Source organism: Ostreococcus lucimarinus, chromosome 11, assembly GCF_000092065.1.
Source record: "Ostreococcus lucimarinus CCE9901 chromosome 11, complete sequence".
NCBI classification, from domain to species: Eukaryota; Viridiplantae; Chlorophyta; class Mamiellophyceae; order Mamiellales; family Bathycoccaceae; genus Ostreococcus; species Ostreococcus sp. 'lucimarinus'.
Window position 1 is genome coordinate 511 of NC_009365.1, and position 25,186 is coordinate 25,696.

Genomic DNA, 25,186 nt, shown 5'->3' on the forward strand with positions numbered 1-25,186 from the left:
GTGTTCGTGTTGGACGACAAACGACCAGTCGTAGTTTGTCCTCTGTGAAAATAATGGAACCCTAAACCCTTCTATTTCTAGCGAGCAATCGTTCATTTTCGGTCCCCGTGTGGTTCACACATGTGTATCTTCACGCGCGCTCGCTCGAGAATGACGCGGGGGCGACGACGGCGACGTGCGAGTAGCGCGAACACTCGTTACGTTCGTTTATCGTTTTCTTTGCAAATGTGCAAATCAATTTCTAAGTTTCTACGCTTTCGCTCAAGAAGTCGTTCGGTGCTTTCACCATTGACGCTCGTGCGGTGCGACGATTCAACCATTCTAGGTTTCTATGCTGGATGTCTACGTGCACTTCGCGAGCTGCCGCCGCACGCCTAACATGGTGATCCAGAAAGCGTCGCCGAAAATACTACCACGATTGTGGTATTGAAAAAATGAATGAACTTTCACGAGCTCTCTGCGCAAAGAATCATAATCAGCGCGGTCGAGAATGCTTGGCAAAGTCGCTACGTCGTCTTCGAGCACTCTCACGCTGAATTTCGACCAATCGAAGAGCCAACTGAACGGTAGATCATAGCCGTCCGCGACGATCACGGGCACGCACCCAAATGTGATGATGTCGTACAACCGCGCGGTGTGCGCGCGATCGCCGTAGACGTACAGGCAATATTTGCTCTTGGACAGCATCGTCATGTAGTCTCGCGGCTTGTCTTGTCCGCTCGTACTCAAGTCCCACCCCCGTCCCGCCTCCGCTTGCTTTAAAGTTGGAAACACGACTCGTCGCACGCCACCCCGATGCATGGATCCTCGGAACGAAACTTCAATGGTTCTTACGTTCGTCGATTTGAGCGCGCCCATGCGCACGACTTCGCGAGGTAGATGACTCGAAATTCCGAACCAGATAGCGACGTGGCGAGCCGGATCAAAACCAGCTTGCACTGCGTTCGCTCTTCTCGCTCTCGCCTCGTCGTCTTTGGCGTCTTCTGAATTTTGTATCGGCAATTCAGAGTTGCCAGTTATCACCACAGCACCGTGTCGGACTTCGTCATCGGAGGAATCGAACGCCGAGAGTCCGATATCTATATTCGTCATGACGACGCGCGCGCACTTTTGTTTGGACGTCCACGCCTCGGCGTTGATCGCTTTCACGCGCTCAATGTCGCGAGATAGTCTATCGCGAATCGCTTGACGAATCGCACCGTTGTTGTTCGACCCTTTAGCCGGGCCTGCCATGACGTACGCTTCAGCCGTGAGCAGTCGCTGGAGGTACGGTCTGACGGGGATGAAGATCGCCGTCGCGTCCTTGAACGACCGCGTCGCGAATGGACCTCGTTCAATCTCTCGAGCTAGGTAAGTCTCGACGCCGTAACCGCGATTAAACGTTGGTATTTTTTCTGCGAAGGCGTACTTCAAGCGCGTGACGCGCGGCGTTTTCAACGTGTACAACCGCAAAGTACCAGGCAAATCGTTGAGCGCTTCGCAAAGCGCGCGCGAATCCGAAAATCCAGATGAGTTCACGTTCAAAGGCCAATACGTGGCGCTGAGCGAGCCTACCGCGATTTCATCGCACATACTTTGCACTCGCCTCAAACCAAACTCATCGGGAAACTTCGCCGCGTGCGCGCCGACGCCGTTCCACGCGCTCACGCGTTCTTCGATGGCCCAACGCACGGTGCCGCGACCGGCATCAACCACCTTGTAAACTTCTGGCTTCCTCATGTTCGCGTATAGGTCATTCTTCACGCACGCGAACGTCACCAACGCCGTCGTCAACGCAAAAGTAATCCGTCGAAGGAATGTCGTCCTCGCCGGTGGACGTGCTTTTTTACTCGACACGCGGCGTTCGACGACAGCTTCGATATCATCACCGTCTTCGGCGCGTCTTCGGCGATTCATGACCTGCGCCGCGCGCCCGCGGCGACGGAGGAGCGGACGCGCGTTCTGGCGTTCTCTCAAGGTTCTTGGTCTCGCTTTCTCGCTACAGTACATACGCGCAAGCGCCGCACAACGCGTCGTGACCTGCGCGTGCGTAGTCAGTCATACGTTCGCCTCGAGCGAAAGAAATCGATAAAGGTTGATTCGTGTGCGACAACGCGACCGCGATCGCGCGCGTCGCCTTCCGTCGCGTCCGTTCGCGCGTGCATGGGGAAGAAGCATTCGGGAGCCGCCTTTCAATCGCGGCTGAATCAACAGCGACAGCGACAGCCAGCGTCTTCGAATAACGGTGTGAAAGGCTTCGTCGGCGGTACAACAGCGGTGAAAGAACGGCGCGTGCGCTTCGTTCGAGCCAGAAGACCCGATCGCCCGCTTGTTGACGTCGACTTGCTGCGAAACGTCATCGTTCTGAACGGCGACGTCGCCGCGTTTGAAGACGCCGGAGCGACCATGATCGCAGAAACGCATGAGCATCGACGTGGGATGAGCACGAGAGGTAACGACAGAGGTGACGACTTGTACGCGTTGTGCGATGTGCGTATGAAATGGGCCGGCGCGCGACGAGCGGGCGCGGGGCTGGCCAACCTCGGAAACACGTGCTTTCTGAATTCGGTCCTCCAGTGCTTAACACATACACCGGCGTTGGCGAACTTCGCGCTGCGCGGAGAGCACAAGAAATATAAAACGGGCGGTTCATTCAACGCTTTGTATGAAATCGGTGAGCACGTGGCTCGGGCGTTGAACTCGAGTGGGAGAACGATTGCGCCGACGGCGTTGGTGAAGAATTTAAGAGCGCTTTCAAAGACCTTTCGTAAAGGTCGACAGGAAGATGCTCACGAGTTGGCGCGTTGTTTGTTAGATGCGATGCATAAGAAGTGTGTCGAAGTAGTTAAGCCAAAGATATCGCCGAATTCGGCGCGTGCGGAGACGAGCTTTGTTTGGAAGGTTTTTGGAGGTCGGCTGCGCTCACAGGTGAATTGTAAGACGTGCGGTCGCAACTCGGAGACGTTCGATCCATTTCTTGACTTATCCTTGGAAGTTGGCCGGGCGAAAAGTGTATTAGGTGCTTTCAAGATGTTCACGCACACTGAAGTGCTCGACGGTGACAACAAGTATAGGTGCGAAGGCAAAAGCGCGAATTCAAAGAGTCACTTGACGAAGGCTTCGAAGCAGTTCACGGTGAATCAGGCACCAAACGTGCTCGCGTTACAGTTGAAGAGGTTTGCATACGTGCCTTTCGGGAGAGGAAAGCTGAATCATTTCGTTGAGTACCCTCTGGAGCTCGATATCACGCCATACACTTCAGACGAAGGTCTTACGTCGAGAGGAAAGGCAGTTTACGATTTGTACGGCGTGCTCGTGCACGCGGGTAACAGCTCAAATAGCGGTCATTATTACTGTTTTGTCAAGGTGGCAACGGGAACTTGGTGCTTGATGGATGACGATGAAATTACCTCAGTGAGTGAAAAAGTGGTGCTCAAGCAGCAAGCGTATTTACTCTTTTATGCTCGCCGCGACGCGCCTGGAACGTTTGAGGAAGAATCAACGACGGCGATTCATCAAAATATTCCAGACTTAACGAAGAAAGCTGCGGCGGCGCAAAAGGAACAAAAGGCGAAGCAGAAGATGAAAAAGAAGTCCATCGAAGCCGAAGTTGTGCCGAAGCGAAAGGTTGAGCCGAAGCGAAAGGTTGAGCCTCCGCCACTGCCTCGTCAATCGGAAGTGCGAAAACTACACGAAAAGGGTAGAGAAAAGAAGAGGCTGCGCGCATCTGCGTCACCGATCGGAAAATCTATTCGAGCGGGGCGCAGTAAGTCGCCTTCGGTGCGCAGTGCGTTCGATTCAGCCAAGCGCGCGTTATTGCATCGTCGATTGAAACGATTGAGCGTCGGCGTTACCCTCGAAGATATTCCGAGCGTATCGCTCGATTCTCCCGTGAGAACTCGGAACGCGAAGAAGTATGTGAGTGGCGGTTTCAAAGTGAAGGAGTGGATCGAAAATATGCCTTCTACGAAATGGGAAGATTGCGACGACGACGATGACGAGCGCGAGAGTGATCAAGGTGGCTTCAAGAAGGCGGCGACGGCGAAACGCTTGCGTCGCGAATACGATCAGTTCGACGAGGAATACGACCGCGGTAAGCTACCCAAACACAAACGTAGAAAAGCTAAAGGCGTAAAAGCGCCGCCTATGCCTCGAAAATCGAATCCATTTCAGCGTCGCTCAAAGTCTAGGTAGTTGTGTAGTCGGTGCTGTTTTGCTGTTTTCGCGCTTTGCTACAACTCAACTCGCCGTGTCATCTACTTCGGCCTCGTTTCGGGCCTCATTCGCGCCAGATTCGGCGCTCGAAGTGTCGAAATCTTTTCTAGGCAAGCGCTCGAGCGGCTCGGTCGCGTCGTCGCGCGCGAACGCGCGCACGCGCGCGTCAAATAGGCGATTCGCGAACGCCCACAATTCGTAATCGAGAAAATTCAACTCGTCGACGCGAGCGATGACGCGCTGAGAAATTCTCTTCCGTCCGCTTGAACTGAAAGTCTCGTACGTACCGTCGATGCGATCAGTGATGTGTTTGAGAGCGTTTTTACGCAGTCGCTTGTACTTGGCGAACTGATTCGCCTCGCACACGCGATACTGCTCGCCGACGTTTCGTCGCACGTTCTTCGATCGTTTCACCGTCGTCCCGGAATCGGGTTTGCAGTCGATAAACACCCCGAAAGCACTGACCTCGAACGATCCGTAGGTCTCATCCGTATTAACGTTTGGTGCGATGAGCGTCTCGAAGGCTTTATGACGTTCCAGGACTGCGAACAACGCTCGAGCGGATTCTGGTACGTCGTCGTAAGACGCCTCTGCAGAATCCTCCCCACCTTGACTATCTACGCGTCGCGTGAACGCGACGGTCATGATGTGAAACCCTTCAAAATTCTTTGTCCAGTCGTCATCGCTATCCATGGGCCAAATCTGCACGTTTGACTTGTCCACGCCACATCTCATGGACACTCCTTCTTCGAGCACCGACGCGTAGCGCTCCCGAAACGACGCTTCTTTCAGCGCTTCACTTTTGAGCTTGCTAAATCTAAATGAAAACCCCACCACATCCACGCAATCGCTCGCGTCATCGCTTTTGAACGAGGTCCCAACCTTGGAAATTCGACTTTTAACGTTTTGAGCGTCGATTTGAGTCGGATCGGCAAAGTTTGCGTTTGCGCTGAGCGGCAAATCGAGCTGTCGCGCGGCTAATTCTATGGACTCGTCAAGTCGCTCGTGCAGAGCCAGTACGTCCACCTCGTGCTCTAGACGTTCTTTCGCGTAATCCATCATCATTTTGGATGCTTTTGTACCTCGCCAAAGCGCGCACTCCCGCAATTCAGCCGCTCGAGGTTCCACCGCGTCGTCGGTGTTATTCGTCAACCCGAGCAATTGGAAGAACTGTCCATTGTGAATGTCGTCGTGAACCATCTTCATTTCCGCCCAATCTTCGAACGGCGTATACAATGCATTATCGTATACGTTTGAAATCGAGAGTTCGTTTCGCCCATCCGCATTCACGGCGTCGTCGTAAGATCGCAGCTCGTCGTCCATGAAGCGCGTCAACACGCTCCAAGGCCAAACATCTCGCGTCTGCACACGCGTCGTGTTCACTGGCTCTTTCCCGAAACTTCTCGCCGCGACTTCGATCGAAAATTCGTACGACGATAGCGCGCGTGCTGACGGCTTCCGTAGCATGGTCACGACGCGCGGTTGTTCCGTAAACCGTTCAATCAAGCTGTAGTCATCGTGCGTCGCTAAAAACTCGCACGTTGGCTCGCGGGGATCGATTCTGAGTCCTGTGTACTGATTTCCGCAGAGTTCGTGATCCTTAAAAGACGGTTTCAAGAAGCACCAATGAAAGCTCCGTCCCGCCGTCCTCGGAATGTGAAGAAAGTATAAAAATCGTCGTTGCGCGTCGTCGTCGCGAGCTCGCACTCTGCGCTCGTGCGCACCCCTCTGCTCATCGATCCATGACGTAGCGAGCTTGTCGCACTCATGCATTTTGCGTCCGCGCATCTTACGAGGTGTGAACGAAGGCTTCGCCCCGACCTCGAGACTGGCGTCGTCGAGACGCCGCCAGCGCCGCCTCGAGAATATCACCAGCAAGATGCACGCGACGATCGTGCGCGCGAGCGTGAGCCATCTCGATCCTCGATCGCCGCGAGACAGTGTCGTCTTCGCCCTTCGATCGCTCCGTCGAAAACGATGCGCGTCGCCCGCGGGGTGTCGACGTTGAAGAGGAAACATTCGCGAGGTGGAACCGAACCGAAGTCAACCGGTCGCTTCGACGCGATCGATCGATCGAACGACGGCCGTCGCGCGATCGCAGTTTGTTCGGCGCGTCGTTATCGTCGCGTTCGCCGTCGATCGAGCGTCGCGTTCACGACCGCTATCGAGTATTTCGCTCTCGTCGTCATCGGCATCGCGCCATCTCGCGCGCGCATCTGACGCCGCGGTCACACCGCCGCTCACCGCCGCGCGCGGCGACGTCATCGCCGTGCGAGAGTATGGACGGCGAAAGCGGCGTGTCGACGCGCCAGGAAGACGTCCGCGGCGCGGCGTCGACTCGAAACGGAGGGGATCGCGCGAGCATGGCTGGTGCGCACTCGGCCGACGTGGTCGCGCGCGCGTTGGCGCTCGCGGCTGAAGCGCGCGGTGATGGCGAGCGAAAACGAACGAACGCGTTGTTGGAAGGCGCGCTGAAGCAGTACGTGAGCGAACTGGACGAGTTTAGAGCGGTGTGCGAACGACTGAAGGAACGCGAGACGGCTGGCGGCGGCGCGGCGACGACGAATTGAATTCGAAGACACGTCGCGCGTCGCGAGCGTGGCTCTACAGCGGCGATACCGTGTAATAACAATAAAGTTAGACGACGCCCGCGTGCTCCGTTCGCGCCGTCGCCGTCCCTGGCGATGGCGAACTCGGCACGGATCGACGAACTGCTATCTGTCGGCCGAAATATGGCTTACAAATTGGCGACATCGCGCATGATGTCATCTAAAGATTTTTTTAGCGAGCGACGCGCGTCGAGACATTCAGCGACGCGAGACGCTTCTGCGCGCGCGGCGGCTTCCCACGGAGCGCAAATCGCAGCGATGCTTTGAGTCACTTGACCCACTTCCTTTGTGCACTCGGTCTCCATCGACCCCTCCAGCTCGTTCAGGAACGTTTCAGCGGTGCGGCGAATTTTCGCCTTGGTCTCGCCTCGCTTGAGCGGAAGTGACAAGACGGATATGTATGCGCCAGCGAGCGCGAGCGCGTACACCAACACGTCTTCCGAGAAAGAGTTCATGTACCCGGTGGCGAAGAACGCGACAACGAAAGCCGCTCCAGCAGAGCCAATCGTTGAATTCACCGCACCTCGAATCGATTCGTCGAGCATTCTCGCCGCAGAATCGTGATCGAAACTCGTCACCACGTCCATGCTTGCCTTGCTAGATGCGGCGATATTTTCGCCGGCGTCGTCAGCGTCCCATTGCGCGGAGAGACGGGCGAGGGAAGTGTCGAACCCGCGCGCCTCGACGGCATCAGCGTACGCTTTGAGTTGCGTCTCATTGTTTCGTTTCAACCACGCCGAAAACTCTCGAACTGAGGCGCTGAGCTTTTCCTCGGAATCGCCCAACACGGTGGACTTGTATCGCGACTCGACCGAGCTCGGGCCCGAACCTAAGATGTACGTGCTGAACAGAGATGCGGCGTTGGACAATCGAAGAGACTCGTCTACGATCTTCTCTGCGCGCTTTGCCGCCGCTTGCACGACCTCGCGCGCGGCCGCTCGCTGCGCCGCCGCGTCGGTAATCATTTCTTGTCGGTAGCTCTCCATTTGTGACGTGACCCCCGTCGCCATCGCGACTTCAGACTTTGCTTCCTCGTCTTCTCCTTCTAGAATTTGTTCAGCGGCATTGAGCAAGAGCTCGCTCACGTTGAGTGGCGTCGAGAGTTTAAGCCGCAGTGCTTCCCCAGCACGCTCGCCCGATCCCCCCAAGAATGACATAACGTAATCTTCAAACTTTCCGAAGCCGCTTTCGACGAACGCGCGCGAGTTGGCGTAGTTTGACGAATCCGCCTTCTTCGCCTTGAGAGCGTTTCTCGAGCTCACGGGAAGCACCGCGGGATCGCTCACACTGAGCAACCGCGTCGCGTTCTCTTTGACAAACGCCACCACTTCGTCCACGTCTCCAAGATCGGAGAGTAAATCCGTCTTGTTCACCACGAAGACGACCTTTTTCCCCCACTTGCGAATATACGTCAAAAACTTGACCTCGCTCTCTGTCATGGGTCGATCGGCGGACAAGACGAAGAGCACTAAATCGGCGCGCGGCACAAATTCTTCCGTCAAGCGCTGCTGGCGTTGCAGAATCACATTCGTGCCGGGCGTGTCCACGATTCTCATCTGCTGTAAGAGCTCGGCGGGAATGCCGACGTTGAAGAAGCCGTCTTCGGTTTGCTCTCGCGACTTTTTCGAAGAGTATCGCAACACCGCGATTTCGTTTGTCGTCGGAAGAATGCCTTCCGCGACGAATTTGTCGCCGAGCATAGCGTTGATGACAGAAGACTTACCCGCGTTGAATTCGCCGCAAATGACGACGAGAAACAAGTCTTCCAAACCTTTGCGCGCTTCGGCGAGCAACTTGATCTCGTCCAAATCCGTGCAGTTTTCGCGCAAAAATTTCAAGATTTCCTCCACCAATTGTCGTTCGCGTTCGATCATTTCTTCGCCGTCCGCACTAACGAGACTGAACTTTTTCGGCGTGACTTGCGGCGCTGACCCGTTCGCGCCCTTCGAATCGCCCAACGCCTCGTAACTTTGTTCCAACGCGTTCGCCACCGCGCGCACGGCGGACTGTAGTAAAGCCTCATCACCGCTCGCTGGATCTTTAGTGAGATTGCGTATCGTGACCCCATTCGCACCTTTTGCCGCGAGATCTTGCAGTGTGGACGAATTCTCGCTCGCCAGGGCGCCGAGACCGTCCGCGGCGTCCACGAAAATCGGCACGCTCACCGACTGGCGAATCGCCTCCAACATCGCGACGTCGCGCACGAGGAGCAAGTCGGCGCCTTCTTTGCTCGCCTTCTCCGCTTCTTCGGCGCTTTCGCTCTCGTGCGCCACGACAGCTGTTTCAGGGAGCGCTTTTCTGGCCACGACCGTCGGCACGCCGTCATCCGTGAGCACGACGCCGTCCAACTCGGCGCTCGCGGCGATATCCGTTCTGTCCACAATCAACACGCACGCTCGTCCACGCACGAGCGTCTTGAGCGTCGTCGCGGCTTCGTACAATTTCTTCCCGGAATTTCCTCCGCCCGTACCGTCGACGCCGTACTCTCGCAGCGCCACGCACGTCGCTCCCGCGTGTAAAACCGCGTCGACGACCTCCGCGCCTCGCGTCGACGTCGCCTCGTCCACGTCCACGTACGCCAAGAATCCCGGAATCCGCACCTCGGCCCGTTTCGTCTGCGCGAACAGATCGCGCTGTTGCTTATCACCCGTCGCCGTCGCGTTCCCGCTCAGGCGGTCCAAGAACGCCCTCGGCGCCGTCGACGATCGCGCGCGCGTCGATGGATGATAAAGATGCGCGCGTCGTGGACGACGTCGCGTCTGCGTCGCGTGCGCGCGCGCGCGCGCGTCGATCGAAGGCACCGCGCGCGTCATCACGGATCGCATCGTTCTTCGTCCTCGTCCACTCGACGACCGCGCCGTCGTCGTCGTCGTCGTCGTCGTCGTCGTCGTCGGGGACGACCGAAGCGCCATCGCCGTCGCCCCGGCCATCGCGCGCGCGGCCGCGGTCTGGCGACGGCGCGACGCGGGCGAGGCCGTGTCGACGTGATAAATACTCAGATGGCACTCTGAGATACCACGATGCGGCGTGAAATCGTAGCTCTAGACCCTAATCCGCCCCGCGCGCGACGCCCGAATTCGTCCAAGTTCGCCCCCCGCAGGCGACGCCCGACGCGCCCGTCTCGGAGGCTGACGTGGATGCGGACTCGCGACACTCGACGACGACGACGACGACGACGACGATCGATCGATCGCGCCTCTCCGACGACGACGCGAGTGGAGCGCGAACGCGCGTGACGGTAGCGCGGAATGCGCCGTCTGGCGCGAATCAAGACGATCGAACGCGCGCGCGCGCGCTCGCGCGATTTGGCGTTTCGGGTGCCGCCGTGGACGGTTGGCCTTCTCGGAACGGCGTCGGCGTTCGCGCGCGACGCGACGACGGCGACGACGACGACGACGACGAATGTATCGGCGTTGGTGAAGGATGAATCGACGACGCGTGGGTCGCCGTGCCTGTGCCGCGACATCTTGGCGGCGGCGGCAAAGCGATGCAAATCGACGCAACACTTTGAGGCTAATCACTTCTGCACGTACGGGGCGCCCGTCATCGGCGACGTACTGAACGCGACGTCGGATAAACACAAGGCGTTTGGGAAATCGCACTGGATCGATGGCGACGCGCGCGTGTCCGAAGCCGTGCGTCAGATGCATCTCACCGACCTGTCCGCGCTCGTCGTCATGGATACTCGCGCGCTCGACGTGGACCGTTCGGGCACGATTACTCAAGAGGAATTGGAACTTTCCGCGAGCAACAACGCCATCATCGGCATCTTGACCGAGCGCGATTACCTCAACGCGGTCGCGCGAGGTTTCATCTCCGCGTCGACGAAAGTGAGCGAGGTGATGACATCTTTTCGCGACGCTTCAAAGAAAATCGCAAAGCTCGTGTCGGTGTCGCCCGAAGATTCTGTTCTGGCGGCGATGGAGAGCATGACGAACAATCGCCTGCGTCACATCCCCGTCATCGCGTCTAAAGGCGTGAATCCAAAAGATCAATCGCCGATCGAACCGCGCGTTCTGGGCGTGGTCAGCATCGGCGAAGTTTTGAAAGCTTTGCTGGCCGAGTCTCGGTCGGAGATTTCCCACCTCGAGTCGTACATTTTGGGCCTCGAGTGAGCGCGCACGACGACGAAGACGAAGACGCATGTCCAAAACACGTAAAGGTATGTAAGCACCATCGACGCCAAAGAGAGCACGCTGTAAGTTTTGTAAGATACGGATAAAAATTCATCACAACGCGAGCGACGTCGAGACGTCGCGTGTTTAATCTTTAATCAACATGATGACGGTGTGGCACGCGATGCTACGGTTCTCCCCCAAAGAATCCACCTTTTCGTGCGTCTTCGCCTTGACGTTCACCACCGCCTCGTGCACGCCCAAAACCTTCGCCACATTGGCTCGAATATTATCCTTGTGCGGCGAAATCTTCGGTCGCTGCGCGATGAGCGTGCAGTCCAAGTTGCCTATGGAGTACCCTTCCAGTTTCATCAACCGCACCGCTTCCTTGACGAACACGTCGCTCGTTTGCCCTTTCCATTTCGGGTCGGTGTCGGGGAACAGCTGTCCGATATCCGGCAATCCGAGCGCACCCGTGATGGCGTCCACGACGCAGTGCATCAACACGTCGCCGTCGCTGTGCGCCACGCACCCGCGGTCGTGCGGAATCTCTATCCCACCGATGATCAGTTTCAGCTCCGGGAACTCCGCCGTGGATTCGAGACGATGTAAATCGAACCCGTGCCCGACGCGGAACGGCAGCACCGGCGCCGCGCCGTCCACCGTCGCCTCGGCGCGCGCGCGCATCGCGCGTCGCGTCCCGATCGGTCTCGACGCCGACGTCGTCGTCGTCGTCCCCGCGCGCGCCGACCGCGCCGCGCGCGTCGTCGTCGTCGTCGTCATCATCGCCATCGTCGCCATCGTCGTCGTAGGTTCGGCGCCGTCGCGGTGCGCCGGCGCGTCGGGGTCGGCGCGGCGCGGCGTCGTTTATCCGAACGCGTCGCGCGTCTTCGGTTTTTTTTTTTCAACGCCAGAGTCGTATTCGCCGCGATCGACGCGCCACCTTTTTCACGCGCGCGCGCATCATCTCGACCCTCGGGGCGCGGGTGCCGCGGATGGCGCGCCATCCGCACGACGACGCGATTCGTTCGCGACGACGACGACGACGAGCGACGAGCGACGAGCGACGAGCGACCGAGAGAATAGATGGCGATGCGGTGCCTGAGGTGCGCGACGACGGGCAGTGGACGAATCGAATCGAATCGAATCGAATCGATCGCCGCGCGTCGAGTCGATCGAGCGATCGAAACGACGATGAGACGACCCTCGCGAGACGACGCGACGGCGACGGTCGCGCGCGTGGACGCGCGACGGGCCGCGATCGATGGATGAAGACGCGGACGCGAGGACTGACCCGGAAACCGCCGCGTTCGCGCGCGCAGCTCCAAGACGACGACGCCGACGACGGCGTTCGCGGCGCGACGCCGACAAACGACGGCGAAACGACAACTCCGCGTGCGCGCGGGTGAGGGCGAGACGGACGGTAACGTCAAGTTTGCCAATAATAAACCCGAGTTTGAAGCCGTGAGCGCCGCGGCTGGGAGCGGGTTGGTGGCGGTGCAAATCTCCACGAAGACGTGCGGGCCGTGCAAGATGATTTACCCAACCTTCGTCGGGCTTTCGCAAGAGTTACCAAAGGTGACGTTCGTGAAGATCATGGGCGACACTGATTTGGAGTCGCGGGCTTTGATGAAGGAGTGGGGCGTGCGTGTGGTGCCGCTGTTCCTGCTCTTCCGCAACGGCGAGCGCGTGGGCGAGTGGAGCGGCGCGAAGGCGGACATTTTGAAAGAAAATGTCCGCGCCGCGTGCAACGCGGACGAAAAGTAATCAATCGTATGTAGTATGACCCCTTTATTACGAGTAGTACGTTGTAATGATCGATTACACGGTATAATTACTATTAAATGACCTCAACAAAGAATCTACGCGCGCGTCGGCAACCCGTTCGAAGTCATGTGCGCCTTGACTTCGCTCACCAAGACCTCTTCGCGATGAAATATACCGGCTGCGAGCGCGGCCGAACACTTGGTGACGTTGAAAACGTTGGTGAAGTGTTCGGGGCATCCCGCACCGGACGAGGCGATGACGGGAATGCCCACCGCGTCCGACACCAGGTTTACGAGCTCGTGATCGAAGCCGTTTCCTTGGCCGTCCTCGTCGATGCAGTTCAAAAGAATCTCTCCCGCACCGAGAGCCTCCATGGCGATGGCGAGCTCATACGCACCGATATCGCGACCTTCGCGTCCACCCTTCACGGTGCACTGGAACCACACATACTTTTCTCCGTTCGGGCCCGGGCGAGACGTTTCCACGCACTTGTTCTTCGTCATCGATGGATCGGCGACGTATTGCCGGCGCGGGTCAATCGAAATCACCACCGCTTGCACACCGTAACGCTCGGAGATTTGTTCTACGCTCGTCTTGCCCGTGTTCACCTTGCCAGATGCGTACCAATCTTCGGCGACGTACACGGCATCGCTTCCGATCGACACCTTGTCGGCGCCGCTCGCAAAGTACGCGCTCGCCACCTCGAGCGCGGTGTACGACTTGCCGTTGCTATCGGTGAAGTCACGAATGCCCCCACCAACCGTGAGCGGCACGAATACGGTTTCACTCGAGCGACGAAGGACCTCTAGCATGGGTGCATCCGTGAGTGGCAAGTCTCTGTAGCCCGTGATGTTAAGGAACGCGACTTCGTCCGCGCCTTGCTTGAAATATTTGCCCGCTAATTCAACCGGCTTGCCTAAGTTTCTCACGTCACCACCTTCATCCTTCTCGCGTACGTCGTACGAGTCACCCTTCGTCACTACCAAGTCTCCGCTATCGTTCGAGCGTACGTCTAGGCACGCGATAACGCGCCTCGCTAAACCGTTTGTCACGCTCGGCGCCGTGCCGAATTGCCCCGTCGGCTTGGCGTCCTCCAGAAAGCGCTGAAACACCCCCAAACCAGTGGCGCCAGACTTTTCCGGGTGAAACTGACACGCCATGACGTTTCCCTTCTGCACGCTCGCGATGAATTCTCCGCCGTAATCGCACGTCGCGAGCACCCAATCCTTGTTTGCCTCCGTCGGCGTCGCCCTGTACGAGTGCACAAAGTACACGCGCTCGCTCTCCATGCCGTCCATCAACCCGCTCGACTTTTTCGTGTTCGTGAGGTTCCACCCGATGTGAGGCACAATCAGCCCCTCACCGCGAAATTTATCGACGCTCCCCGGAATCAGTCCCAAGCCCTCGACCCCCCCGCTCTCTTCGCTTCCGTCGAATAAAAGTTGCAAACCGAGGCACACGCCCAAGAATGGCTTATCCGCTCTCACGTACTCGCGCAACGGCTCGATCAACCCGCGCTCGCGCAAGATATCCATCGCACTTCCATACGCCCCCACGCCCGGGAAGATCAACTTCTTCGCTTCGCTCAAATCTTTCGGCGTCTTGACGTCTCGCACCTCAAACCCGAGCGCCGTCACCGCGTTTCTCACCGATCGCACGTTCCCGGCGCCGTAATCGAGCAAGTACACCGGTTCTTTCGCCGCATTCGTCGCGTGCGTCGCATTCGCGCGTCCTCGTCCCCGTCGCACCGGCGATCGCGTCACCGCACGACGCGTCACCGCGCATCCATCGCCGCGCGCGCGCGCCGCAAGTCGAAGACCTCGCGCGCGCGCGGTGCGCGCGGGCGACGCCACCGGCGCGGCGCGCATGACGACGGGGCTCTTCGGACGTGAAAGAGCGCGAGGTCTTCGCGCCGCCGTCGCGTCCTCGCGCGCGCCGTTCGAGCGCGCGTCGGTGCGGGCGACGGGAAACGACGGGAAATGACGCCACCGCGCGAGGGCTACGGAGTCGTGTTTTCATGACACGCGCGAGACTACGGGCGTCGGCGATTCAGGCGCCGCCTCGCTTTGATTGCGCGGCGAGGCGAGCGTCGCGCTCGAGCTCGTACTCGCGGTAGTCTGCCTGCTGTAAGAAGTCCTGGTGCTCGCGGTACGTGCGACCGCCGCGCTGATGGTGCTGTAAATCTTCCTGAAGCTCGACGTCCACGTCCTTGACGCCGCGCCAGTCGGCTTTGGTCTTGTCCAACACGTTTAACTTTTTAGGCTCCATGAGTTCGGCTAAGACGGCGTCGAGGCCGCCCTTCGCGAGCATTTCGACGCGCTTCGAGCGCGCCTTGGCCTCTTTGCTCCCCTCCACGATCTCGGTCTCGACCTCCACCATCTTACCCGCGAAATTTCTCGTCTCGGTGAATCTGGCGTTTTGCTCGGCGCGCAAACGCGTGGCTTCGCTCGCGAGCTTCAGCGCCTCTTTCGCCGCCTCGCGCAGGCGCACCGATCGCTCGTCCGTTTTAACCTTCCCCACGCCCCCGCTCGCTTTCTTCCCCGTCGTCGACTTTGCCCGTTTCCCTCCTCGTTTCGTCGCTCGCGTCTCCTCCGCCTCGTCGTCGCTCGCGCTCGTCGTCGCCCTCCGCGTCCACGGGTCCATCCTCGCTTCGCGTCTTCGCGCGATCTCTGCTTCGCACGGCATCACCGCGAGCGCCTTGAGCACCGTCACCGCGTCCCTCGCGCGCGCCGTCGTCCCCGTCCCCGTCCCCGTCCCGCGCGCGCCGTCGTCCCCGTCGCGCGCGCCCATCGCTCGCCAAAGTTTCATCACTCGCGCGTTCTCGCTCGCCGGACGCAGCGGGCGCGCGTCGTACGTCGCGCACGGCTCCTCCCCGGGCCGCGCCACGACCTCGTTCGCGAGCTTGCGCGCGTACATGGCGCGCGTCGGCGAGTGCGAGCGCGCGCGACCGCACTCGTCCACGCATGGCGACGCGCGCGAAGCGAAGGAAACCGACGAGCGACGCGCGCGCGCTGCGCGCGGGACGCGCGATGGACGAACGCTCGCCACGTCGCGCGCGGCGAGCCGACGACGCCGGCGACGATGGCGACGGCGACGGCGCCGACGACGCGCGGGACGACGCGCGCGCGCGCGCGCGGGACGACGCGGCGACGCGCGCGGCGACGACGCGAGATGGCGCGCGCGTCGGGAACGCCCTCGACGCCGTGATCGAACGAAACGATTTGTTCGCGCACCCACCGTCGATCACGCGCGATTATCGCGTGGACGAGGCGTTGAAGTTGAGGTACTGCGCGCCGTACGACTTTGACTTTGTGTGCGGCGTCAAGGCGCGGTGGGCGGGACGGAGGCTGTGCGATTTATTCGCGAGTGAGTTTCCGATGCGACCGAAAGAGTATTACGTGAAAGCACACGCGATGGGACGGTTGTGCGTGGAGGCGAACGGGTGCGCGCGGACGAACGGGGAGGAGACGACGACGAAGACGACGAACGAGGCGCGAGAACACGAAGACGGGCCGATGCTCGCCGGAGGAAACCGCGTGCGACACTTCATACACAGGCATGAACCTCCCGTGATGGCGGATGAAGTGCGCGTGTTGACTGTCAATGATGACGTCGTATCGGTGTGGAAACCGGCGACGGTGCCCGTACACCCCACGGGGCAATACAGGCGAAACACGGTGCTCGCTTTGCTGGCGGCGTCGCGTAGGGATTTGGGACGGTTATTTCCCATTCACAGGCTCGATAAGAACGTGTCGGGGTTACTCTTGCTTGCACGTTCGTCAGAAGCCGCGAATGAGATGCGAGTGAAGATGGAGGCGCGAGAGATGCGGAAGGAGTACGTCGCGCGCGTGCGAGGAGCGTTCAACGACGGTGACGCGACGCCGGTGTCAAACGTAGAGAGTTTAGGATTCGATAGCAAAGGCCGTGTGGCGATTTGGCGCGGAAAAAAAGGTGTCACCGATCTCGACGAGCGGACTTTGAAGTCATTCAAGGATGCGTCTACGAAATTTACGTGTATTAAGACGCTCGTTGACGGGACTTCGCTCGTGCGATGCGAACCCTTCACCGGACGCTCGCATCAAATACGAGCGCACTTAGCCATGCTCGGGTATCCAATCGCAAATGATGTCGCGTATGGGGGTGCATTGGTCGAAGTTGAGCGCGCTCGAGCGATTCAGCACGCGTGCGACGTCACCGTGCTGAACGAAGCGGGCGAATTAGTCAAAGACGAGTCGCTCGCCATCGATTACTCCGCTCCCCGCAAGAGCCGGGAGCAGAGCTCCGATTTGTGTCCACACTGCCCGAGAATCGTGCACGCTGGAGACCAGGCAATCGACCTAGAGGCGATATGGTTACACTGCGTGCGATATAGCGGCGAAGGGTGGGAGTTTGAGTGTCCGATGCCAGACTGGGCTTTGTAGTATTATTGTGCTTTTAGCTAACATTTGCGCGCTGACCACGGCTCGATGCCGAGCTGCTTCAACACCGAGTTCGGCAACGCAAACACAGGATCAATAGGTTCCACTACAGCGGGATGTCCCATCAAGCTCAAACCGGCGATGCCGAAAAAAGTGTGATAGACGTCTGGCTCGTCGTCTGGCCTGTCGGAAATCCCTCCCGAAGTTTCGTCTTGGCATCGCAAAATGAAACGTGCCAACGCCCCACGATCAATCCAGTGAGTCTTACCCAGTATGCTCAACGCACTTAGCACCCACCACGAGTAACAAACGTCCGGGAGCTTCTCTGGGCGCCCGTTCAGCCCACCAACCTTCACTTGTCGCTCCGCGAGCCACCAGCCCAGCAAATCGCCGTCGACGTAGTCTAATCTATTCCCAATCGCCAGCGCCCCTACGCACGTGAACACCTGACCGGCGTGTGACTCGCCTCCCGGCGTAGCACCGAAACCACCGTCGAAATTCTTACACTTGTTGATGTACGCGCACGCGGCTTCGACGTCCACCTCGTGCAGACGGTCGAGCAAACGCAAAGTGCTCAACGCGCAATACGTAAATCTCGTGTCCACCTCCCCCCACTCGTCCCCTTGAAACGAGCCATCCGCCAACTGCAGTCCCTTGACGTAATTCACCACCGAATCGCGATCGATTCGATCCATCGCGTCGAACAACGCGTAAATTTGGACCGCGCTGAGTGTGTACAACACGTGCCCGTCGTGCCCAGCACCTCCGCTATACGCCCCCGATTCGCATCGACAGCTCGCGACGTAACTTAAAATCTCTTCCCGTTTGTCCGCATCCATCGTTTTGCGCAGATTTCCCATCGTCGCCAACGCACAGACGCCCCAATAGATGCCCGACAATCGCAAGTGTTCGGTGAAGGCGTGTTCGAGCGTGTCCTCGCTCGCGCTCGCGTTGACGATGAACGATGCGTGCGCGTCCACGGCGAGCGATTCGAAGGCGATCGTCGTAACCTCATCGGCGAGGGATGACATCGTTCCGTAGGCGGAATTTCGTGTGCGTCGCCGAGATGTGTGGATGCAAAGTTAGAGGACGCAAAGAGTGTGCGTTGGAGGTTGCAAAGAAACAAGTTACAAACGCCCTTCTCACGTCGGACTCCACGAACAATACGTGCCTTCGCAGACGTACTCTAACGCGCTATCGACGTAGTTCAAATGATATGGCAAGGATGCCACGGACCCGTCTTGTTGAAGCGGCGGCGCCTCACCCGTGAGGCTTCGTCGCTCAATTTCGTCAAAGTTGACGCGAGGGAAATTTTGGATGACTATGTAATCGCTGCTTTCATGCGTCGGCACGACTCTGGGTACTTGAATGCCGAACGCTATGGCAGTTTCTTCAGGACTCCACAAATTAATACCTCCGGATAAGTTGTCCATCTTCTCGGAACACTCCGACCGGAACGTTTGCGACGGGATGAATCGAGACCCGAACGATAAAACGCCGTGACACTCCCCCGCCGGGACGCGGTGCAGCGCTTTCTCAGAATCGTCGGACATCACAGGGGGTGGATCCCAACAAATCCACTGATGCACAGTATAATATTCACCGGCCTGCACCGGCTCTTCGTACGCGAGGTGAACCGCCATAAGGATCAGCAGGCGCTCGCCGCTCGGGCTCCACTGAATCACCTCGATGGTGTAACGCAAGACCTCATTCACCACAGATAACACGGGAACTTGGCGCGAACCGTTCCAGGAAGCATAGTTTCGCACGCTAACTTCATCGTATGATTTGTTCCATCTGTTCGCACCGTTCAAGATGCTCGTGAAATCGATCACCTGCATCATCGGACCCAGAGTGGGAGGACCCATCCAGTCGCCCTCGGCGTCGAGATTAAAGTCTACACAGCGCACGAAGAGGCCGTCTACGGTCGACCAAACGACTTGGCGACCTCCCGCCCTTCCAGCATAAAGAAACCGAGCGACTATGTTGGGCTCCGCGTACGCTGGTGCGGGCGAGATTTCAGTTATCACGCACTCACTAATATTTTGAAACAGTTCGTCGTCGTCCCCGCTGATGAAGGGCTTTATCTTTCGTTCCTTGATCGCTTTTTCCGACGGCACCGGAACCATGACGAGGAAGGCGTAGTACGCAGTATCATGATCATCATCATAACGCTCCGGGATAGACGACGGTAAAAGCCAAAACCCACGCCCATTAACGTCGCCTCGCTTGGAAGGAACCCATTCGATGCGCTTTGCCGTTTCGTCAGTGTACAGTCGCGCGAGCGGTTGTTTGGCGTGTTCCTTCACCAAGATATCCGTCAACTTACGAAAGTTGGGGATGTTTGACCACCACGTGCCCGCCTTGAGACAACTCCAATCACTGCGATCAATACTATTTGCAGAGTCTTTTATACGTTTAAGCGCGCCATGCTCCGAATCTTCATCGCGTTTTGCCGAAGTCGAGGGTTTTTCGTTGCCCCGCGCGCCCAAAGTAGCAGACTTTACGCCGGCGAGAATGTTACGACTGAGCTGTTGCCACCAAGTCATCTTGGGCGTTGACACCACTTCTTGACAATCGCGTGTCGCTCGCTCGTGAATGTCGTCCTGAAAGGCGGATTCGAGCGGCTCAGACGCTGTGTCGCACGCTGGGTGCGCCGCGTTTGAGTTTGCCGATGTGAGAGAATGATTGAGAGATCTCGGAACATCGACCGCATCCGGGGGCATTTCGTATTCGCGCTCAAAACCATCTGATGCGTACAGACTGTCGTCGTCTGACGAAACCTCGTCAAACGCTCGAGTTCCCGGCCAACGATCAGACAGCGGGATCGCGCCCCCGCGTATTCCTTGTTTCCTCAGCAACATGATTTCTCGTTGATCGCCGAACATCAGCAAGGAATTGTTATCGATGGGAGAGATGGCGAATCGGATGCTATCCGTACCGCTCGCAACCCTCGTGACGTGCTCTGACGGTGGCGGCACGGGCGAAGTGCCACTCTTGCCGTTACTGGGACCGTACAAGGACGTAATGCTGATTGCACAATCGAGCGTATATAGCGACGACTCCATGCGGTCTTTGTGCAAGATATTCAACATCGTCCCACAAGGCGCAAATGCCATGTGTGCGCACTGTAACCCATGCGGTAACGCTATGATATTATTCATGGGCGGAGCTTCGTATGGATGTCGCCCGTGTCGCGGCGTCGACACCTCTGCATTTGTGTTTGTAAGCGCGTCGCCCCGGGCAAACTTCAGTTGCCCTGTGAGTACTGCCTTCGGCGCAGACAGTATAATCTTGCTATGACACGTTTTGGACTCCGCGCCGTTCACGAGGAAAGCACACGCCAGTAATTCCGACCTCGGCGACCACAGGAGCGTATGCGGAACAAACGAGTTCATCCCGCTGTCGTATACGTTGTAAATGAGTCCCCCCTTCGGTCGTGGATCGCACGTGAACAATTGTTCTTGATTTATCACGGCCAGTCTACCGAGGTGACCAATCTTCGACCGCAATTCGCTCGAGCTCGGTCCGGAAGCGTCCGCGCTCAACGCGCGCGTGGCGTCGCCCCGCGCCGCCATCTCGGCGTACGCCTTCGTGTTCATCATCGCGCACCCTTTCAGCGTGTGAAGACGCCACATGAACAACTCCTTGTAGCTGAACGCACGAAACTTCCCACTGCCGTTTTGCATCAAATCCTCTCGCATCAGCGCGCGCGGTTCGAGTTTAATCAACAACTCGAGCCACAGTTCGTCGTTTTCCCTCCCCGTCGCTTCAAAATCCTTACACGCGCACGTCGCCATCGCCAGCGAGTAACCATCAAGTTCTTTCATTATCTTCACCACCAGCTCCGTCGGCAGCGTCGCAAATCCTCCGAACGTCGTCCGCGCGTCCCGCCTTCCCGCGTCGTCGCGTTTGCGTCGCGCGCGCTTCTTCCCTCTCGACTGCGTCTCCGCGTCGTCGCCCTCGCGCTCCGCACCGCGCGTTCGCGCGTCGCGCGCGAGCGTCATTGTTCTCGCGCGCGCCGCCTCCTCCTCCTCGTCGTCGCCGTCGCCGTCGCGCGCTTCGTCGCGCGCGTCGACGTCGTTCATCTTCCCGCGCCGTCGCGTCGTCGTCGTCGCGCGCGCGTCGCGCGTCGCTCGCGGGCGCGACGGCGATGAAATCGTCGACGCCGTCTTCGTCGCGCGCGCGTCGGCGCGTCGGCGCGTCGGCGCGTCGGCGCGCGTCGCGTTCTTCGGATGAAAGGGCCGGAGACGGCGCCGGAGCGGTGCCGCGGTCGGTCGGTCGGTCGGACCGCGAACGCCGGCGCGCGACGACCGCTTTACGTTTCGCTTCGTTTGGTTGCGTCGAATCACACGCCTCGCTTGGCGAGTCTAGGGGTCAGGTCTAAGGTGCGACCGCGGTCGGGCGCGGCGCCGATCTCGCGACGGACGGCGTCGACGAGCGCGCGCGCGGGTTTGGTCGAACGCAAATGCGGCTTGCCGGCGGCGGCGGCGGCGGCGAGGACGCGGATGTACTCGTTGACGATGGCGTCGATGCGATCGGGAGAATGACTGGGTAAGATGGAGTGACGGAAGATGTGCGTCAGAGCGGTGGTCAAGGCGTCGGATTGCCGGGCGTGGACGACGGCGAGGATGGCGAAGGATTCGTTGAGCGCGCCGACGGAGACGGCGTCGGAGAGGTCTAAATCACCGCGTATAGGCGGTAAGATGCAGCACTCCACGCACACGCGTTCGACAACGAATCGCGTAAAGCCTGGTACGCGTTCATCTCTCGGTCCTTTGGCAGGCGCTGACGACGTCGGCGCACCTTCGAGCGAAGGTGGTTCGTCGGGCGATGTGTCCAACGTCCATTCTTCAACGAAGCTCTTGAGCGCGGTCAGGGCGACTTTGCGCGCGCTCACCATGCCGTGCGACTGCGCAGCTTGGACAAGATGCGACAACAGCTGCTCTCTGAGCGGCGCGGTACGCTTGGTGTTGGGATATCCCGTGAATGTGGGCGCAATGAGCGCGTTGGCGCCGAGGGCCGCCGTCGTAGTAAGCCACATACGTTCGAGCTCGTCGGCTTCGCGCACAACTTCCGTGTTCGTGGCAATACTCCCCCCCACGGACTCAACCGATGCCTGTGCGTACGCGCTGGAGATCGTGTTGAAGATTTGAGCGGCAAGACCTGGTAATACTTCAACAACAAATGGCGCGAGCTCGGCGGCGTACGTCGACGCGAGTTGATTGAAAAGCACCAACGTCTCGCGAAGCTCCACGGCGTCGGCATCGCGACGGAGCTTATGGACCGTCGGAGCCAAGTACGGTGTCACAGTCGGTCCGAGCAAATCAATCATTCTGTGCAAGAAACCAGTGGCACGATTGCGCACGCTCGCGTCTCGCGGCCACACGTCGAGACATCGAAGCGACATCTCCAAACACGATCTAAACACTTCTCCAGTGCGAGGTCTACTCGTCAAACATGTTCGCTGCGAAAATCCTTTGGATATATTCCCGAACGCCACGATGGCGCGCGTTGCCAATGCGATGCGAATTGGCGCGTCCTCGCCCGACTGTCCTCCCGCCGCGACTTCCTCGATTTGACGACAAAGCCCAGCGGCGATTTGCGATAAATACCTATACTGTTCCTCTTCTTTCACCTCATCCGCGCCTAGCATCGTGCCGAAGGCTTCGAACAGGTACAACCGATCGTCGTTTCCGCTCTCAGCCATCGCTCGAGACTGAATACCAGCCGCGCTCACAGATACAAACGCAGCGTTCTGCGTCGCCGGTTCCGGCAACGATCTCGCGAATTCCGTGAGATAGGCCGGGAGTACGCACATGATGTTTTCCACCTTATCCGAAAGCTTGCAGCGAAGCGGTCGGGACAGACGCGAAATCAAGTAACATGCACGCGACCGCACGGCGAGATCGACGTGACCTATACCTCGCTCGTCTAAGAACGCAGTCAAGGCGGCGACTAGAGCGGCGTCATCGCGCTCCAAAACGGCGTGATATCTGACGCAAATCTCCAAAAACGTCGGCGCTACGAGGCGATGGTACGCCGCGCGACCAACACTCGTGCCCCATTCGCGTATAAGCGATACCACTAGCGCTCCGAGGGGGGTGTCTGTGACCTCACCGGTGCCGTTCGTCGCCTTGGCTCGATCCGCGATGGACATGGGTTTCACCGCGGCGTCGTCGGCGCCTTCTCCCAGGGTGAACAGCGCCGAAATCGCGACCTCGACGTTTTGCCAGCAAAGCTGGTTTCCTTCGCCACTACCCACGACGGCGCTCATCAAGACTTGACGAACGACTTCGCGCGCCAAGTGTGGTGCGAGCCGCGCTATGTTCTTCAGCTGCACGTTTAGTTCAGCGCGAAGACTGAAGACGTCCGCTTCAAATTCTTGCGTGAGGGCGTTGGAGCCGTCGTTCCAATCCAAGCCGTCTATGTGTTCTGTAGGGAACGCCCCACGCGCTATGAGCGCCTGACACGCCGACGTAAGCGCCGGCTGCGCCGCATTCAACAACGCCGGCTGTGATTTCATGTACCCAATGTACGCCGTGAGGAATGGTAGCGCCACGAGCACGGCGCGCTCGTGCTTAAAACTGATGCTCGACAAAACCAACGGAGTCACCTGATGCAAGGACGAACTGACCTCAGCGGACAGTTCAACACCGAGAGCCGTTATATTCTCGACTTTGTTGGCGTTCAAAAGCTCCGCGGCGACCGCGGCGGCGAGATTGGTCACCTGAGTTACGAATTCTTCGTCGAAATCATCCTGGGTAGCCGCGCAAATCACCTGCAACCGAGCGCACACTTCTACGATCTTCGTGCTGATGATCAGGCGCACTTTTGCACTCGTTTCCATGCCTTTCGTTATGACGGCGTGCAAATACCCTACCGCCGCGGCGCGCAAACTTTCATCCGCCGCGCCGCTCAAATCGTCGAGCATCAAACACTCCTTGGCGCCCTTCACGTACTCTTCGCTCGCGACAAGACCGACGTCCACCCACTCGACGTATCGCCGCGCGACAGACCATACCCGCGTCGCCACGCGTGGATCGACGCGCGCATAATGTTCCAAACACTGCCTCCAAGCATCGAAAACTAAGCGCAAGCTCCCATCCGCTCGCATCGCTTCCTTGATGCGCATCGAACGCGCGAAGTCCTCCTTCCCTGCTCTTCCCGCGTCCACGGTCGCGATCAGCTCCTCGTCGATCGCCTCGAGCACACGCGTGAACATATCCACGCCTTGCGTCCCTCGGCTCAATAGATTCGCCAAATCCGCGAAGAACGAGGGCCATCGTTCTGGGTACTCCAGCGCCACGGCGTACGCGCACGCCTGCGCGAGCTTATTTTTCACGAACGCCGGCGTCGACGTCGACGAGGCCGCCGTCGCCGCCGAACTCCGTCGATCATCTCCACCGTCTCCTCCCGTCGCGCTCTCGCCCGTCGCTTCGCTCACGCACGCCCCGAGCGCTCGTCGCAGCGTCTCGGCGTCTTCGTCCGACATCGTCGTCCCGCCTCCTCTCGCCTCCTTCGCCAGCGCCTCCGTCAGCGTCTGCAGGCACCAAAACTTCGTCTCGCTCGACGTCGTGCGCGAGTACGCGCGCAGGCACACCGCCCACGCCCGCGCGTCGCGTTTCAGCGCGTCCAGCGCGCGCGACGCGTCCGCCGCCTTCGCCGTCGCGCGCGCGTCGTTCGTCCGCGCGAACGCGTCGCGCACGACCGCATCGAGCGCATCGACGTCGTCCAGCGTCGTCATCCGCTCGATCGCGCGCGTCGCGCGCGGCGCGCGCCGTCGTCCCGTCGCGCGTCGTAACCGACGCGCGTCGCGGCGGGGCACTGCTCCACACACGGACCGTCGATCGACCATCAGACGCACGTCACACACGGATACCACCCAAAACGACACCGCACTGTTCGCCCACACGAGTCGATCGCGCGGGTTCGGACGCGCGGATAACGCGACGCCGCGGCGACGGCGCTTCGCGACGCGAGGCGCGCGCGCGGTGCGTGCGCGCGCGACGCGACGCGCGCGACGACGCGATCGACTCGACGCGCGCGCGACTCGATATCACGCGATCGACGCGAAAATCGC

General features: G+C 59.2%; 14 protein-coding genes across 14 annotated transcripts; 5 read left to right on the forward strand and 9 right to left on the reverse strand.

Annotated features, from left to right (window-relative positions):
- Window positions 1-342: 342 nt before the first annotated feature.
- Window positions 343-1,896, reverse strand: OSTLU_26328 (predicted protein; the record flags this gene model as incomplete). The annotated part of the gene is made up of 1 exon (XM_001420353.1): window positions 343-1,896. One exon carries the CDS (start codon window positions 1,894-1,896, stop codon window positions 343-345), a length of 1,554 nt encoding a protein of 517 aa, XP_001420390.1.
- Window positions 1,897-2,502: 606 nt separating this feature from the next.
- On the forward strand, window positions 2,503-3,450 carry OSTLU_5433 (predicted protein; the record flags this gene model as incomplete). The annotated part of the gene is made up of 1 exon (XM_001420194.1): window positions 2,503-3,450. A coding segment is annotated over one exon (948 nt), but the record flags the coding sequence as incomplete, so codon positions are not given.
- Window positions 3,451-4,835: 1,385 nt separating this feature from the next.
- OSTLU_17201 (predicted protein) lies at window positions 4,836-5,982 on the reverse strand (the record flags this gene model as incomplete). Its single annotated transcript, XM_001420354.1, has 2 exons — window positions 4,836-4,879; window positions 4,995-5,982. The coding sequence occupies 2 exons, from the start codon at window positions 5,980-5,982 to the stop codon at window positions 4,836-4,838; spliced, it is 1,032 nt and encodes a 343-aa protein (XP_001420391.1).
- A 575-nt stretch (window positions 5,983-6,557) lies between these two features.
- On the forward strand, window positions 6,558-6,764 carry OSTLU_26331 (predicted protein; the record flags this gene model as incomplete). The annotated part of the gene is made up of 1 exon (XM_001420195.1): window positions 6,558-6,764. The coding sequence occupies one exon, from the start codon at window positions 6,558-6,560 to the stop codon at window positions 6,762-6,764; it is 207 nt and encodes a 68-aa protein (XP_001420232.1).
- Window positions 6,765-7,720: 956 nt separating this feature from the next.
- Window positions 7,721-9,616, reverse strand: OSTLU_44250 (predicted protein; the record flags this gene model as incomplete). The annotated part of the gene is made up of 1 exon (XM_001420355.1): window positions 7,721-9,616. A coding segment is annotated over one exon (1,896 nt), but the record flags the coding sequence as incomplete, so codon positions are not given.
- Window positions 9,617-10,567: 951 nt separating this feature from the next.
- OSTLU_9648 (predicted protein) lies at window positions 10,568-10,897 on the forward strand (the record flags this gene model as incomplete). Its single annotated transcript, XM_001420196.1, has 1 exon — window positions 10,568-10,897. A coding segment is annotated over one exon (330 nt), but the record flags the coding sequence as incomplete, so codon positions are not given.
- A 168-nt stretch (window positions 10,898-11,065) lies between these two features.
- MCS (2-C-methyl-D-erythritol 2,4-cyclodiphosphate synthase, putative chloroplast precursor (MECPS) (MECDP-synthase) (ISPF)) lies at window positions 11,066-11,605 on the reverse strand (the record flags this gene model as incomplete). The annotated part of the gene is made up of 1 exon (XM_001420356.1): window positions 11,066-11,605. One exon carries the CDS (start codon window positions 11,603-11,605, stop codon window positions 11,066-11,068), a length of 540 nt encoding a protein of 179 aa, XP_001420393.1.
- A 399-nt stretch (window positions 11,606-12,004) lies between these two features.
- On the forward strand, window positions 12,005-12,685 carry OSTLU_26335 (predicted protein; the record flags this gene model as incomplete). The annotated part of the gene is made up of 2 exons (XM_001420197.1): window positions 12,005-12,024; window positions 12,241-12,685. 2 exons carry the CDS (start codon window positions 12,005-12,007, stop codon window positions 12,683-12,685), a joined length of 465 nt encoding a protein of 154 aa, XP_001420234.1.
- Window positions 12,686-12,780: 95 nt separating this feature from the next.
- On the reverse strand, window positions 12,781-14,553 carry OSTLU_26336 (predicted protein; the record flags this gene model as incomplete). The annotated part of the gene is made up of 1 exon (XM_001420357.1): window positions 12,781-14,553. The coding sequence occupies one exon, from the start codon at window positions 14,551-14,553 to the stop codon at window positions 12,781-12,783; it is 1,773 nt and encodes a 590-aa protein (XP_001420394.1).
- A 193-nt stretch (window positions 14,554-14,746) lies between these two features.
- Window positions 14,747-15,109, reverse strand: OSTLU_9112 (predicted protein; the record flags this gene model as incomplete). The annotated part of the gene is made up of 1 exon (XM_001420358.1): window positions 14,747-15,109. A coding segment is annotated over one exon (363 nt), but the record flags the coding sequence as incomplete, so codon positions are not given.
- Window positions 15,110-15,966: 857 nt separating this feature from the next.
- OSTLU_4215 (predicted protein) lies at window positions 15,967-17,100 on the forward strand (the record flags this gene model as incomplete). Its single annotated transcript, XM_001420198.1, has 2 exons — window positions 15,967-16,113; window positions 16,177-17,100. Coding segments are annotated over 2 exons (1,071 nt in total), but the record flags the coding sequence as incomplete, so codon positions are not given.
- Window positions 17,101-17,123: 23 nt separating this feature from the next.
- On the reverse strand, window positions 17,124-18,134 carry OSTLU_17209 (predicted protein; the record flags this gene model as incomplete). The annotated part of the gene is made up of 1 exon (XM_001420359.1): window positions 17,124-18,134. One exon carries the CDS (start codon window positions 18,132-18,134, stop codon window positions 17,124-17,126), a length of 1,011 nt encoding a protein of 336 aa, XP_001420396.1.
- A 111-nt stretch (window positions 18,135-18,245) lies between these two features.
- OSTLU_26340 (predicted protein) lies at window positions 18,246-21,110 on the reverse strand (the record flags this gene model as incomplete). Its single annotated transcript, XM_001420360.1, has 1 exon — window positions 18,246-21,110. One exon carries the CDS (start codon window positions 21,108-21,110, stop codon window positions 18,246-18,248), a length of 2,865 nt encoding a protein of 954 aa, XP_001420397.1.
- Window positions 21,111-21,451: 341 nt separating this feature from the next.
- Window positions 21,452-24,850, reverse strand: OSTLU_25190 (predicted protein; the record flags this gene model as incomplete). Its single annotated transcript, XM_001420361.1, has 1 exon — window positions 21,452-24,850. One exon carries the CDS (start codon window positions 24,848-24,850, stop codon window positions 21,452-21,454), a length of 3,399 nt encoding a protein of 1,132 aa, XP_001420398.1.
- Between the last annotated feature and the right edge of the window lie 336 nt (window positions 24,851-25,186).